Below are 17,010 nucleotides of genomic sequence, written 5' to 3' on the forward strand. Positions count from 1 at the left end.
ACTACAGAATCTTTTTCTGTTTTTATTTTCATTGCAAGGTCGCAGTGAGCATGCCTTGCAATTCTTACTTTGTTCTTAAGTTTCTTCCCCTTAAGATGTAGCTGATAGCCCATCCTTTCAATATTGTTTTTGTCTGCTCGAGATTTAAAGTGCTTCAGGATATCTAGCTATGTTTGAAAYTTTTCCCTTTGCTCTGTGTGGAACACAACCTCCAAATAGTCTTTGCATCGTGGATTTGAACTTGGGAGACTTTACACATAAGCTTTGACATCATCAGTTCAGTTGTTTTCAGTAATTGCTCCCCTAAGTGTTTCAGAGTCAGTGYGCTGGAATTTGTGAAACTCCTTACCTCCTGTCGAGTAATGAAAACTTTTGGCTATTACACTCAAAACTGTTAGGATCCAAACACTTGCACCCATGGTAGCTTAGAAGTTAGTTTTCTCTTCTGTAGTAACATTGTCTTTTGATTGTCCTTCTAAAATCATGAGAAATCTCTAATCATATCTGCATCCAGTAAAAACAGTATAAATAATGCTATAAGCGTACTGGGGGGACTAAAGAAAATTCTTTATCTCTGCTTCTGATGTTTCAAAGTGGAAATGGGAGTACCATGCATTGTCTAGCCATTTGCATTGAAAAAAAGCAAAGCTCGATGTGTGTCTAGCTCATGGTCACACAGAGGCTGTACGTACACATGACAGCAAGTGGAACCCTGCACTCACCAGCTGAAATGCGCGTTGCAGGGCAGTAGCAGCGCGGGTACCACATGGGAGAGAGGAGTGTCTCTTGATTAGCTGTGTGCTGGATGCAGATAATTGCTTCAGAGGGGAAAAAAAAAGGCATTTGATGTGAAAAGTGACACGAGAGTCTTGAGGGTGGCCTAGGTGTGGTGTATAACATGTTGGATCATCTTGCCTTTGGTATGTGGTGACTGGCGGAATTGCAAGCAGAACTTCTGGCTGGTCTTGTCTCAGGTGTGTGTGTGCAGGGGCCGGCTCCCCATGCGCAGCCTGTCTGTGACAGAGCAGCCACTGCGTGCACTCAGCTGGCGATGAGCAATAGGATTGTTGTGTTTGTGACAGGATTTRTCTAAGACTGTGCCCTTATTGGGCTGTGTTTTATAGTGTACTGCAAACCTTATGAAGGCACCCTTAATCCTTCAGAAAAAAAGGGACACAGCAGCTTTATCGRGAGTATCAGGGTAGCTGAAATCGGTGTACATTGGTTCATGGAGCAGCAGTGATCTGCAGAGGCAAGTGCGTGGCGTGCGTCCCTGGGCAGCTCCTCCTCTCCGTGCTCAGCGAGCAGCGTGTGGAGCCAGGCAGGGGGCAGCCCCTTGGAGCTTCTTGAGGTCTACTCAACTCCACGGGCAATTTAGGGATTTTAGTTTAAATTCCAGGGTGAAAAAAGAGCTATATATCAATATTATAAAAAACTGTGCTGAGTTTTAGGTTGGCTCATTAAGCCCCCAGATATTATATATATTATGTTGTTGATGTTAAAATAAGTTTTAATTTACATCGCAGTGAGTTCTTTCTGTTCTTCATAGTAGGTGCCTGACTGTGCCTGGTTTTTGACAATTCGCTGAATTTATTGCAAATAAAATCTAAGTGAGCATATTTACATATTGCAATGATTATATCTTCTTAAGGTGTTTATATGGTCTTAATAAGGATTTACTAGCCCAAACAGTACCTTGATGCGAGTTTCTGTGAATTATCTGAAGGAAAATATAATCTGYACATGGATTTTGCTTCTGTGGAAGTGTGAAATGCTGGTGCCGTGGAGTGGAAAAGATTCATCCTGAAGGATTAGTGGGTTTTTAGAATCTGCATGAAGATATGAGAGTAGCATCGCTATAGATCAGGTAGTTTTAATGTCATGCAACAAGTGTTTGCAGATAAAAATACTAAGCTCACTGTCAATATTCCCTGAAGAGCAAGTCCTTCAAGGCCTAACAGACACGGATTAGTATCTTGGGAAAGATGTGATCCAGGTTCCATGTGTTTCATTTTGCTATAGATTCAATCACAGCTCCTCACATYAGCCTTCCCCCAGCTCCAAAGATTTCCGTCAACTTATGCCGTGCAAGAGAAAGTCATTTATTAACATGGAAATTGTCACAAAAGTGTAAAATCTAAAGTAAAAAAAGTAGTTTCTCAACATATAAGGAAAAGTGTACTCATGTTGTCTATGAATTTGGCCCACTTCTTAGTTCTTCGCTTCTTACAGTGATCAAACTGGTCGTTCTTGTTACTGTCTAAGCAGCTGTTGAATTACACAAATACAGGCCCAGTTCTGTAGCTGCAGTTGCCAAATGAAATATTACAGAAGGTGGCAGGATCAATTTTCCAGGGCTTTGTCATTACACATGAACAAGGTGTTTAATTGTTGGAGGAAGTTTTTGTTTTATTCATTCAGTTCCTTAATTTTGTTGAAATGAAAACTATATCTCAAAATTAACTTTAGCATTATAAAGGTTAGACAAATTAGACTGCCAAATTATGCCCTCCCTCCCCCCCAAAAAACCTTCCAGAGAAGGTGGAGAGAAAGAATTAAGTGTATACAGGCATATATAAATACATGGAATGGCATGCATCACCTAAAGGGAGAATATTTTTGGGACATGTATGGTTGATTAGCAGAAGCGCAGTGCTAATAAAACTATTTATTGAGGTTTTCTGTATCACAAAGAGTCTGTGACCACTGATCTTTAGTGTATAAAGACTGGGTGACACAGGTACAACAGGTATATATTGGGCCAGCTGTGACGTATGGTGTTCCAGTAGTACGTGCACTTTCCAGTAAATTCTGGACGTAAGGCAATTGCARGTGTTTAAGGACAGTGCACTTCTCTTCCAAGTGTCATTCGTCATATCTAGAGCTGCCTGACTGCTGCTTCTAAGATATAGAATCCCATAAATAATGAAAATAAATGAACTTTAGGCAAGCTTATGCAGATACTTCGGACTTTGTTGGACGTTTTGTGTGTAAAATTTAATTTGTTCCAGATTGTTTTATATTTTCAAATTAATACAAGACATGATGCTTAATAAAAAAAATAACTAAGCAAAGATGCAAAGTGTATTTAAAAAAAAAAGAAAAGAAAAAAAAAAGAAAAAAAAAAAAAAGAAGAACCCTTAGCACCTGAGTAGACAGAGGAGATACATCGTTATATTTTAGGAAACAGGATTTACCAATTCTGTTGCTCTGGAAACCTTATGTCCTAACCTTTCTGCAAAGACCTTGTATAGGCAAGGTCTTAAATGGCATTTTATATTTTTTTTTCTTATATTTAGCAGCCATGGTGCACATCTTGCATCYGGCATGAGTGACTCGGGTGCAGGGATCCAGCCAGCCTGTGGCTCAGGTCATACATCTGGCTCGTGTGGGTGCCATACTGCTTCAAGGAAAAATCCCATTCAGTCATTCTGTGAGCAAGATGTAATCTATAGTTTCTAGAGGTCCTGCCATCTAGTAAGCATAGGAGAATGAAATAATAAATGAAATGTAATCATTTATTTTGTAGTCCTATATCAAAATAAAGGCCAAAAAAAAAAAAAAAGGCAGAACTGTTACAAGTAAAGATGACATAAAGCCTTTACATGATCCATCAATTTAAAGGAGAATTTTTATTGTTTAATGCATTGGGAATAATTTTTAAAAACTCAAAATGTTACTGAAGTTTGATACAATGGTTTTGAGGAGTAGTTTTGGGACAGTTTGAGGTTCTTTGAGATTGAGATCCAAGTTCACATAGTTTTTATAATTCATAAAATCAGAACCAAATCATGTCATGTTGATATTTACATTCTAATACTGTTATGTTGTATGTATAATCCATTCAGGACTGGTTTCACGGTTTCTGGAAGTGCTTTTCAGTACAAGCTCTAAGTAAAGGAGTGAGAAAATCCAAATCACCACTGTCCTCTGCAGGTTGAATGGTGCTAATTTTATTGAGGCTTTTCCCTTGTAATTATTCCTCCCCATCYGCTGTGGAGATAGTGTTTATTTTTCTGGATTTGCACTATAATCTGCAGTTGTTGCACATCAGTTTGTGCCAAAGGAGAAACCGTGATGTTTGAGTAGAGTTGATCAAGTGCAAGCTGCTATTTCAGATAGGATTATATGACTTCTAACTGTTTGCATAACCCTGGATATGAGTCACATTTTAGAAACCAATTCTTAAAAAAATCTGTTTTGAAATTCATAGGCTTCTGTAGGCTCAGTTATCAGTTATATAAGACTCTTCCTCTGAGTCAGTTTTAGAGGAATTGAAAAACTGCCACCATGTTCCTGCGGGCAAGGTGCTGATCTTTTCCATGTGTCCTGTACAGGATGTTATTTGAGAAGAAAAATTATTAGCTTTGCCATGCTCTAAATTAAAGCCTCRTCTCCTGAAATAATCTCTTCCCACTGGCACTGTGTCCTGTTACTTGTTCTAATTCTATACGCTTTTCAGCTGTACTAACCTTACTGATTGTGAGAAAAAGAGAGTACTGGCCCCAGCTTCAGCACCTCTGGGATGCTAAAATGCTGGGGGCGCGGATACTATTATAAATAAGCCAGTGGATTTTTAATGGAGTTATTAGGACCTTTAAGGTCTATGCTGCTATGTCAGGATTATATTTTAGTTAGTATTGCAGTATCCCTTGCCTTAGATCACTTMTTGCCTGGAGAGAGGATCCTTAGATCCCTAAAATGTGAATTAGGGCCCTTTGGACGTAATGGGAGAAATGCCAGTGGAATTTAGGATGGTGATTGGTCTGTGATGCTGCAGGGGACCAAGTGCTGAAAAACATTGGTTCAAGCTGGAGAGCTGAACCAATGGAGAGCTGAACCAATGGAGAGCTGAGATAAATGTAGCTGATTAACGTACAGAGTTAAAACAAGTTCACCTTGTTTTGCCAAGCTGAAAAATAGAACTGTAAAATGAAAGACCACCTATGCAGGTGCAGAGGACATTCATGTGACAGTTACAAAAAGCTTCCATTATTCTTTCATGGAGTAGTGGCATTTTATGGAGCATATTTTCATAAGCCATTTCTCATATAGCTTGAGGTGAGCATGTGGTTGCAGGCACTTATGCTATAGTTAATGATTCAGTCACATCTTACATCCATTAATGAATATTTTTGCATGACTGCCAGGTAGTTTGAAGCTGCTGAGAAACCAGAAAGATTTTCTAAACTAAAAGCTGCTGAAATGGTCAGAAATATTTCAGATACATGTGGGAGTCTTTATCTTTCTTTTTGGGTACAGCAGTATCCTGTTTTAACTAGTCAGTGAGAGGCTAGAAGAAGGACTAATTCATATTCTATTAGTGTGTATATATAAACAGCAAGTGATCATATTTTTATCTGAATGTTTGAAATTTACTGCTCTTGTTTGCTTGGAAAAGTTTTAAGCTCAAGTTAGTAAACAAAAATCTGTTTTGGTAATGATGTACCTCAAATGACACTTGAAATTCTAAGGGAGTTGGTGAATATCAGAGAAAAATATATGTAGTACTGCAGATTACATCTATCTTTATATGGAATGAACAGGGTGAATATCATTACATGAAAATTACTACTAAAATAGCAACTGAGCTGTTGTATGAGCAGGCTTTTAAGGAGACATGTCTTCTAGTCATTTTGACAATGATGAACTAAAGATTTTAGTTTTGAAAAAAAGATGTAGTACTTCAGGGAACAATCTGTATCCCTGTGTGCCAGCTTCAGCGTTATAATAGGAAGATACATGATTGCCATTTGGATTCAAAGGTCTCAGGGAAACTTAAAAGCACAAATTTTAAAATTCCSTACAGTGAGGGTGGCATCCTGGGCTTCTGGACTTCTCTAACATTTCACACTCTTTGCAAGGACTTTCAGATTTTCCAATGAATTTCTAATCCAGTTTAAGATTGTGATTTTCAGAGAGTATATTTCCTCATACTTCTCAAAAATGAGGTGCATTGAAAAATATTAAACACTTTCATCTACCGAATATCTTTTTTAAAATTACTGTCTTCTGATATTAGAAAATTGTAAATTTTCTGTGTAGAAAATTTGCTTTAAAGGAGCCGATTGATTATCTGAACTTAAAGAAATCTTATACTTACGAAGTACTTCTTAGCTAGGACTATGAGTAGTCAGCTACTCACTGCTACTGAGCTACATTGGCAAGAGCACTTTTCTGAGATATTTTACAGATACAGTGATATATACAGTAAACAAGCAAAGTAGAATAGGTTTGTGCCTTCACAGTAATTAAATATTTGAATCTCTATTGATGTGACATTCTTACTGGTGTTTTGCAGTTAGTTGTCTCTCAATTTTGCTTGGGTGGCTACAGTATGAAAAGAAAAGGTAGTTAAAATACACATGCTTTTGATTAATGCTGAATGTCTGCATTTTTGTAAGCACCATATTTAATTGGATTTAGAGACATCAATTGAGAAGCTTAGCACTGTGTATGCCATGGACAGGTGGCTCCCTGAGGCAGGTGATTGCTTAAATATTCTGGGTTGTGAGACATCTGCATGAGCAGATCCCACATTAGCCAGGTCTGGCTGGGAGCGTGGTAGTCCTTTTAGCTCTACCTGCCGTTTTTCAGTTCATCTCAAAAATACAGAAAATATTTGATGACAAGAGGTGGATCTACAGGCTTTTCATATGGTGTTAAAAAGTTTTAAATCATAGTCCAGTGAGACTGATGCATATAGCCTAGTCCATAGAGCTATTTTGTGCTCTATTTTATGTATCACAAAATGTTGAAATGAGACTGAAATCAGGGCAGCTGACAGCCTCATCTCAGTAGAGCAAGCTGGGAGACAGCCACCAGGACAGCGATATTAGGGACATTGGCTGACACTGCTCAGCAGTTCTTGCCAGGAACCAAATGCAGGGCTTGTGCAACTCTAATAGTGGTCTTATTACTTACCTGAAGTTCTTTACAAAGAGTTTATTTTTAGAGCAGCAACTATCTAACATGAAGTTTAAAAATTTGGATTTTTGTCTTGGGCAGGCACTTGGAAAACAACTATGCCATTTGAGATTGCGTAACTCCCTTTCCCTTTATAATCACTCTTGGATCTTGTTGTTTGTATTTTTTCCCAGACTGGAGCAAACGCATCGAGTACAGGCCTGGTTCCGGCAGCATCCCTTTGTTTCCCAGCATTCATCTGGAGACATGCGACGGGCCAGTTTCCTCCATACGTGCCACCATCGAACTGCAGACCAGTCACATTAGGAAGGGCTGTGACCGTGAGACGTACTCTGAAAAATCTCTGCAGAAGCTCTGTGGTATGACTTCCAGTTGTTCCAATAATTATRTTTTTCAGTACATGGATTTTGTATGGCCAGATGATAGTGCGTTGTAGCTATAAAAATAAATGGAGTAGTGGTTTTTGACATAGAGCTTTTGATAAGCTCTATGCTTGTTTTCCAYTTGTTTTCACTTGTCATTCCTTCTACTTACCTTTGGTTTTTTTGTCTTCTTCCTTTCCATTTTTACTATTTTTCTTGATCCCACCACTTTCTTGCTCTTTCTTCCCTCTCTTACTACTAATTTTTCTGGCAACATACTGAGATATAGATTGGCATCTTGCCCTGGATGCTGTACAAAATAACACCAGCATATTAGGGAGACCATAATATTTGATGAATCTTTATCATCTGTTTCAGCATTCCTGACTCTGCTTTCTGTTCTCCTGATAAGTACTGTGCCAGAGTTGAAACAAGCAAAAAATAAAGGAACATTTGTGACAGTCATTTGAGCAAAGACATTAGAGAAATATTTGAATTTCAAAAAAGCAATATTCCAGAGGAGAAAGGTTTCCAGATCATTTTCTTCCCTTTTCTCACTTTGAAACTTGGTTTCAAAGATAACAAATTCATTTTGACAGAGAAATTAAATACCTTAGGATGCTGCTGTGTTTTTGAGACTTTATGTATGCTTGTTGTAAAAACAYGACCACAGGTTAAGCCATGTGTCTCTTGCCTTTTGAGATCTGCCTTCTCTCTTCCTCCTCCAAAATCTTGTCTTATTAAAGTCCTCATTTGAAATGCTGGTGGTGTAATTTCCCAACTTCTCCAATATGTCTCTACCCCAGGCTCCTGTTTAAGCTGAAATGGCAATTGGGCTCCATGCTATAAAAAGGCAATGCTTTTTTTTCCCATTTAAATTCAAGGCTTTTGGTTTGTTGTGCTTTGTTTTTTTTGGCTTACAATTGCTTTGGTAACCACACAACATGGCTGCAGAGGTGTTAATACCAGTACACTGCCCTTTAAGGAGAAAATGGAAGGCTAGTTCCTGGGGAAAAATTAAGATTCAGTTAAGATTCTGTAAATATATACCAATTAATCTGCAGAGACTGGGGAGAGGTAAGTAAGGTAAAGGTAAGGGAGTATAGCTGAGCTCTCCTAAAATCTTTGTATTTTCAACCCACAAACTGCATAGTTAAGACCATCAGAAAAAAAAAGAAAAAAAAACTAATTTTACTCCTATATTTCCATCCATCCGACAGGCGTCCTAGAAAACAGGTCTGACGGTGCCACTGTGCTAGTTGCAGACTACTTGGGCAGATGGTAGTGTCTGACAATATTGCTGAGCTGTCACTTTTTGCTCAGCACATCCATGAAGAATGGAATATAAAACACTTGAGAAAACAGAGTGAAGAGTGTATATGTAAATCAGAGTAGAAATTGGTAGAAGGACTTGGTACAGAGGTCGTAAATGACATTGAGCTGTATGCTTAGAAGTGTCTGCACAGGTTTACACTGTGGTGTTTAGTATTTACTGCTATCCTTGCTTTAGAGAGAGCCCTTAGGAAAGCGAGTTAAGTTATTTCAGGAAAGCAGTTTTCTCCCAGTAGTGGCCTTATTGTATTGTAATGGTTGGATGAATAAATTATTTCCAAGGAAGAAAATCCTGTTCTTTTGTTATGAGTGAAGCCCGGTGTGATTGTGGAGTGTGGAATTGAGCAGTCACAGGCTGAATTGCAGGATTCTCTCTTGAATTAAGGATGCAGTTCATTACATGCACATTTCTTAATTTACCAGTTGGAAATCTAGAAAATTCACATGCTTTAAAGTTTATTTTTTATTTGATGATTTAACTTTACCTTTCAGTAATTTAAGGATGTGTATCTGCTTTGACAGTGGAGGTAGGCCATATAACTTTGACAGGAAAGAGGTCTTCAGCCTAAATGATGCAGTTATATTTCTTGAATCATTTTAAAATCAATGAGTTATTAGTCTTGTTCCTCAAAGCATTTTAGTAAGTATTTTTTCACTTTATCATCCAGCAGTAGTAAAAATATACAAAAATTGTAAAGACACAATTTTGAATCTGAAAAACAAATTTCACTAAAAAGATCAGTTAAGAATGACTGACTGATTCTCTGACACACAGTTATTTGATATTGCTGTCACTTGAAAACAACCTCATTTAAAAAAAMCCCACAAGTTTAGGGAACTGTGCAAGAAATTCTGTTAATGATATGAATGTTTTAATATTATTACTGTAGTATAACACATGGAAAAGATGTCCCACAGTTCATTAGCGTAACACTGACCACTCCTGCAGAGGTCTGGGGCCCTTTTTGTCTAGCTGGACACTGCAGGAGGCTGCAACATGTTACCAGCTTGGGTCTTTTCTAATTCAGTTTGAGCTTGTGCACCATGTTCTTGCCTTTCACAATATGATCAAGAATAAACAAAATTTATTTTTACTTTTTTACTCTGTCAAGCATACTTGCTGCTAAATGCTACCTTTCACTGGCTATGTAATGACTCTAACTACGTAGCTCTTATTAAAAAACGCCTGACAACTGTTAAGCTGCAGGAAAATACAGATCTCCCTTAAACACGGCATTCTAAAGAATTGTACTCTCTTCTCGAATCTAGACTCCATGCTGTTTTTCTTTTCTGTTTTTGTTTCATGTTAATTCTAACAAATGTGTGTGCTGTGGCTAGGAACAACTTTGTTAATGATTCCCTCTTTAGAGAAAGGCTAATTTGAGTTGTGAATATCTCTTAAAAGTCTTCTATCTTTAGACAAGGACACCTTGAGTTACAACCATTGTGTACCTGTCACAAACCAGCATTAAAGCGATGTATGTAAAGGAATACTATTTACATGTGAGGAAACATTCATACAAACATTCTTGCGAATATCTGAGACTGACTGTAGGACTCTTGTCCTACATTTATGTCTGCTCTACAGTATTCTGCAAGACAYTGTCTGCATGCACAGTGTATCTCCAGGCTGATGAGGAAGGGATATTCTCAGCTGGAGGAACAGGATTTGGTTTTAGTCTTAAGCAGTTCTTTACCTGACTGGAAGGAAAGTGAAAATGTTTTATTTACAGAGTCTTTACTCTTAATTTGGTATTGTATCTAGTAGGACTACTTGCATAATAAAAAATTCATTAATAGGAAGGCCTGTAATAAATTCATTTCCACTAAATTCATTTGCATTTTTTAGTCTCTCATTTTATTCATTACAGGATGTAATGTCATTTACAGGAGCCTCCTCAGGTGCCATTGACCTGTTACCGTCTCCTAGTGCAACAATGAACTGGACAGCTGGGCTACTCATGGACAGCAACGACATGATTTTTAAATTTGATGGAAAGCAAGGAGCCAAAATTCCAGATGGAATAGTTCCAAAGAACTTAACTGATCAGTTCACCATCACCATGTGGATGAAACATGGACCTAGCCCAGGATTAAGAGCTGAGAAAGAGACTATTCTATGCAACTCTGATAAGACAGGTGAGTCTATGCTGCATTTTGATAGAGTGTTAGCATTTCTTTCTTCAATTAATACACTTTGAAATAAGGTTGCAAGGCAGAGAGGCTGCCTCTCTGGGTGTTGCTGACTCATAGCTTTTTGACGGGACTTTTGTCTACCTAAGTTCCAAGCACTCGATCTCTTCATAGATAATTTCTGACATTGCATCTATGGCTTTTGAAGGAATTAGTTGACAAAATAAATCTTTTTTTTTTTTTTTTTTTTATGATTTAGGTTGGGGAGATCTTAATTCTGTCTGTGTGTGTGTCTGTCTCTTTCAGGTATATATTGCTTTGAAACACTAAACACAAGTATTGGTGGTAGTTTCATGCACTGATCTTGCTGTTCCCCTGTCTTTAGAGATGAACCGACATCACTACGCGCTGTACGTGCACAACTGCCGCTTGGTGTTTCTGCTGAGGAAGGATTTTGACCAGGCAGACACCTTCCGTCCTGCAGAGTTCCACTGGAAACTGGACCAGGTACTTGTGTTTTACTGTTGTCTGTGACCCATCTGTACCTGGTCTCTCTTTATCCCAGCAGAAATTGCAGGGAATAACCCTACTGTAGATGAACAGTTTCAAAGAAATTCTAAATACTAGTGTCATGGTTTTGTAAAATCAAAAGTCTGTTACAGTTGTGGTCCAGCTCATAACACTTGTGACATACTGGGAACCACAGAAGGTTAGTTAAATGAGTTGAGTCAATTAATACAGATTTTTAATGGAGTCATTTGATACAGTAAGTAAAGGTTTACATCCATTGGCATAGGAGAGCCTAGAGAAATGACATTGCATATAGTTTCCTTAAAATTTTCCAAATATCTTTTAAGAAAACTACTTTATCAGCACAGTGGAAGTGATAAAAGCCTTTTCAATAAAGAGTATGCTGACATAGAGAAAGGCATTTGTAATATATTTTAAGTCTAATCTGTAGAYATTCACTTTCATCTGCTCTGCTATATATAATTTCTCCTTATAATGAAGAATATATTGCAAGGAAATTATTATTAAAGAGATAAGAGTTGCCTTTCATAGTTTTATTAATTCTAAACAGGATAAGGATCACTTGGATGAAAGAAGACAGTTTTCAGCAAAGTAGCATTTTCTCAAATAAAGTTTTTTTCATGTCTTTGAGCCTGAACTATCTTCAATATCAGTTGAAGACATAGATATTATAGGAATGGTTGCTACCCTAATTCAGTTTCAAAATTTATACAAAAAGATAATCTCTATCCTGATTATCGAAATTTATGTGATGATAAACTATATGATGTCATAGTACATGCTTTTCATTTCCATCAACCAGTTTGGAAACAGTATCTCCTATATGTGAACTCCTACAATGTCTAAAAAGAGGTAAGTTTACATTAAATCAAGGTAAGATTACAACTCTTGAGTAACTGATGGCACATCAGCTACAACTGTTCTGTGTTTGGCAGATATATTTCTGTTTCAGTGCACAGTATACAAAACATCTAAAATCATCAATGGTTATGCAAATGTTATGATTATGAAAGCTGTATACAGTCAACTTCTCTTCCTTGTCCTGAAGATGGGAGATGAACAGTGTCCTCTGAATAAATGAAATTTGCATGTGATTCTTGTAAGTTAGCCTTGACAAAACACTGGATCCAGAAAAACATTTGCTTATCTGACCTAACTTTTTCACCTCTATTAAAATCTGTGGTTACTTTTTTCACTCTACTTTCTCCATGTAATTTCTATACTTCTTAAAATTAAAATGAAAGCGGGATAAAAAAAAATCCAGTTATTGTTTATTTCATTATTAAAAAAAAGACAGAGTCTTGAATATTTTTTTCATATCTAACTATGTTTTTATGTGTGATTAGCCTTGAAATGGAGTTTCAGTAGCACCTCTTGTTGATGAGCAGCTTGAACGCTTCGTATTTATATTTCGACAGTATTACTTCTTTCCTCAAGTGCTGCTCACCTCATCCACTTCTGGATGGCTGGATGGCTTGTCGTTTTCAGCAATTTTCTCTATGAACTATGAGGGTGTATTTCAAAACAATATGCTAAATAAAAGTGTGTCTAGTTTAGGACAGATGCTATTTCACCTCCAGTAAGGGATAGAGAAGGCTATTCTGCAAATTTTGTCTGAACTTGGCAAACCTGGGGTTACACCAAGGAACAAAAGCATCTGGTAGCATGAGTCAATAGACTCCCACATATCTGGTGCCAGGCACTCCATCTTTGTGATGTAAACGCTGAAGGAACATGAAAATTTGAATGGAAGACGACTCCATAGAGGGACTTTGAGATTAAATTGATCATGTTCTGAGTTACATTTCTGCAAAGAAATGACTTTTGGGAAGCAGTTTCAGCAAGAATACATACTGCAGGGAGCCCAAAGTAGCTCTCGATACGATACTGCTTTAATTTGTCATGTTTGGTGCTAAACTTTATCTGCTGAAAATAATAGTAATTTGCGTACCCTAAAATGCGTTCCCAATTTGTAGCACTAGACAGCAGTGGGTTGGGAGTTCAGCAGTCAAGGGACAATCTTCTTACTAACTATTAAACAGAATGGAATGGCATGCGATAGAGATAGAAAAGATTTACTTCATCATATAATTCATTTCTTTCCATTCAGCTACTGCCAATTGATTTCCACAATACATTTTCAACAGCTTATTCCAGCTAAGCAGGAATGTAAGATTAAAGTATAAATAAAGTTTATTATGGGTTGGGTGACCAGACTTTTGTGATACTGTAAGTTTTGTCATTGGTAAAGGGATTTGGTGAAGATTGCTGCTTTTACCTCCTGTTCATGCCCAGTCTGACCTGTATGATAGGGTAAATGAAAAACAATTGAAGTAAAGCGTAAGTGAGATAGGCTAGTAAGAAACTTGCATAGTCTTGAAAGAAAGATAATCAGAGATTTTTATTTCAAAGTCATTAAAGTTATTTATGCCAACTTCTAACTATCCCCAGAATTGTCCCCTCTCTTCCTCCRGTAATCGCTGGGTATTTTGCATTGTACCTCAATAACCAGATAACCAGCTAGCATCCCCTGCAAACACTACTTGATAAAAGAAAGTAGCAGTTTCAGAAGTAGCTTCAGTGCTCTGGACACTTCCAAAACTCCTATGATGTTTGATTATTTTTATGTTTAGATTTTGAAATAGCTGTGCAAACCTCATCTTCAGGACTGTTCATGCTGCAGATGTGGGGGTTAAGGTGGCTGTTGCAGCTTCACCCGCTGAACTGCGCTGTCATATGGACTGTTGCAGGTTGCACTGCATGTATATGATTCAAGATGACTATTCAAGGGTTAGTACCGAGCACAGCCGTAGTACAGTAAAAAGTGGCAGAGTACTTTATTGCTGAGCTCACTTTATGGTTGTGACAACAATCTTGAGCTTATTTTCCCTGAGAGGAATCTGGTGACCTTGGAATAGGGTGAGGCATAAACTAGTGAAATCATTTATCACTCTTGCTGCAGAGCAGTGAAATTCATTATAGCAGCTGCTTTGGGCTCTACATAGCCCACATGACTACTCAGTCTCTTAAGGTGCTGACCAAGAATGTGAGCTTATTGCCATTCCAAGCTTAATTCCCTAGACCTCATTTCCATGGCACAGCAGAGCTGCAGACTCGCATGTGCGGAGCCTCCCAGCACGTTGGGGAGCGACCCCCCAGCAGCGCCTCTGAGGGCGTCTGCAGCCCGAGCCCCCGTGCAGCAGCTGCTGCAGGTTAGCYCAGGGAAGACTCTCTTCAAGGCAGCTCACGGGCCAAAGGATTCCATTGCAGTTTGACTGTGTGTTGGCTGAGCTAATRTTTTGCTTATTATGTTGAGCATGTATGATGTGAAAATGTCATAACTCTGAGCATATGTCCCTTCCATATAGAACTACTCAAGTTTGAAATGAGTATATCTGAAAATGGCTCTAATAGTCAGAACTAGCAGGCTTTAAACTGAAGGTGTCTTTGTTTCCTATAACAAACAGAAAAAATATATTTTTTTTCTTTCCACTTTCATCCTTTTTGAAACTAACTGTGCCTGTCATTTTAAGTTATGGAAGATTTGCTTAGTCGCAATCTGAAAGAAAAGGTGTGGATGTGTTTCAAGAAAATTGGTCTCTTGGGCTCACTGAACAATTAAAAGTCTGTGGTTTTCCCAAACATCTGCTACAGGTCCCAAATTATAGGTGATCTTTTCTCTTCACTAATTCTCGTTAACTTGACATGCAGTTGTTTCCCTTGTTTCAATGATCAGGATCATAACTGTTTCTGTGAGTTTCCTGTGGCAAAAAGGAAAACTGAGGATCATGAGAGGTTTGCTGATATTTTTATTCTTTTCCTAATACTTAATTGTATCAYCAGTGCCAGTAAAGGCTAAATAGGCATCTAGTTGTCTCAAAACATAGATGTGCTTTTAATGGAATTATTTGGGCAGCCAAACAGAAAATAGGGCTATCTAAGAAGAAAATATGAAATATATATTAAAAAAAAAGTTTCTGTAGTTTTTTTTATTCTTCTTGAAATGCTGTCTTGGGGGGATTCTCTTCTGTTGTGATGGGTATGTGCCTTTGTCCTCATCTTCTGCGCGTCAGGGTCATCTCAGGGTCTTGAGAAAGTGAGTGGCTTGTCCAGCCTCCTCTGGCGCGGAGGAAGCGAAGCCAGGCGGGTGGCACTGGCCTCGTGGGGGCTTCAGCCACCGGTGCCCGTGGAGAGCTGCTGCCTGGGGGTCCTGCTGAGCTGCTTGTAGGACCTGAGCGCCCCTCCCTTCAGCCCCGCGGGTGCCGTGGTGGCCTGTTCCCACTGTGCAAGGGTGCCTGGACTGCACAAGAGATCAATTTGTAATGATATTATATATTTGTATGTATTATATATTTGTAATGATATATATGTATTGATTCCCTTCCTTTTGAAATCAGTGGAAATAATTTAGCAAGCGGCTTTTTTTTTTTTTTTTTTTTTTTCAGCCTTCTCGCTTCTTTTCTTGTCAGTGCAAAAAAAAAAATGTTTCTAAAAACACTTCAGGAAGCTCTGTTTACAACTTCGTTGTAAAGGTTTGAAATAGTACCCCTCCTGCTTAGTGTTATCCTCAGGAAAAACTCTTTTGATCCTCAACTTCCTGCTGTATAAAGTAACAGTTCATGCATGTTCCCTGTTTGTGGTTGTTACAGTTAAGAACTTCGTCCCTCAGTCTCCATCCATATTATCTTTCTTCTTTTATTTATTTTTTTCCCTGTAGCCTACATAGGATCAAATCCAAATAATAATTTGAATAACGAACCAAGGTGTTCAAGCCTTTGGTGACAGTGGAAAGCATAACATTAAATAGGCCAATGYACAGCATATTCCATGCTCTGTTCACCACAGATACTGCGTTTCTCCTACTAATGCTGAGGACAGTTCAGCCAACAGGTTTTCTCTTCCTCATAAATCAACAGAATGGGAACACTTCTTGGTGGCAGAGAGGGAGGGGGACAGTCTTAGCCAGGGATGTACCTTTGTTTCATGTGCTTATTTTTATTCACAGTGGGAAATTATTTTCTGTTTTATATCCATGTTATCATCATGAACATAGTCCTCCAGCCCACAGGCAAAATTGGTATTGATCCCATAAAAAGCAGTGACTTCACTGCGTGATCTGCAGTCATTCTCAATCAGCAAAAATAGATAAAGGTGCAGAAAGTTACTGTTTCTTTTCTAAGATGATATAAAATGCTATGAATAATCCAGAATAAGCCTGCAGTGCTTTTCAGACACAAAACAATTATCTTCAATGATAAGAAATGGAATAAGAAGGTTATCTAGATAAATCTGGATATGATGCATTGTCTCTATTCCCAGAGATGATGAACAAGGGAGATGAAGGCCCCCATTTGATTTTAACCAACTCATTGACCACCCATAATGGGGCTGACCCCTGTAGCRAGCAGTCATGTCCAGTCGTTCCCGTTGCTTTCTTAGGAAAGCTGCCATGTCTGGATACAGTAGAGCAGGTGCTGTACTTGAWAGCACGTATGTTACACGGTAAGAGGGCCAAATGGAAAGAATTGATAAATGGATGGTTTGATCAAGGTAACTTAACTTACTTTTCCCGCGTTCTTATGTGTCATATTTCTGAATTGTTCATATCTGGTTCTAACGAGTTCCTTCACACTGTGAAAGCTGCCAGTACCCTGCGTTTTGAGAGGCTCAGGGAGAAGGTGAGCGAGCGAATGCTTGTGGAAAACATGGTCTTCTCAGTACTGGA

At 38.3% G+C, this 17,010-nt stretch overlaps 1 protein-coding gene across 1 annotated transcript in view; it reads left to right on the forward strand.

Annotated features, from left to right (window-relative positions):
- CLSTN2 (calsyntenin 2) overlaps positions 1–17,010 on the forward strand; it is a 214,652-nt gene that overhangs the window by 157,770 nt on the left and 39,872 nt on the right. The window contains exons 6-8 of the mRNA XM_026040140.1: positions 7,101–7,286; positions 10,512–10,760; positions 11,140–11,261. Of these exons, the coding sequence (XP_025895925.1) occupies positions 7,101–7,286; positions 10,512–10,760; positions 11,140–11,261 (557 nt within the window). The remainder of the gene's footprint in view (positions 1–7,100; positions 7,287–10,511; positions 10,761–11,139; positions 11,262–17,010) is intronic.

This window comes from Nothoprocta perdicaria, unplaced genomic scaffold (genome assembly GCF_003342845.1).
Source record: "Nothoprocta perdicaria isolate Ctin4 unplaced genomic scaffold, notPer1 scaffold_25, whole genome shotgun sequence".
Taxonomy (NCBI): Eukaryota; Metazoa; Chordata; class Aves; order Tinamiformes; family Tinamidae; genus Nothoprocta; species Nothoprocta perdicaria.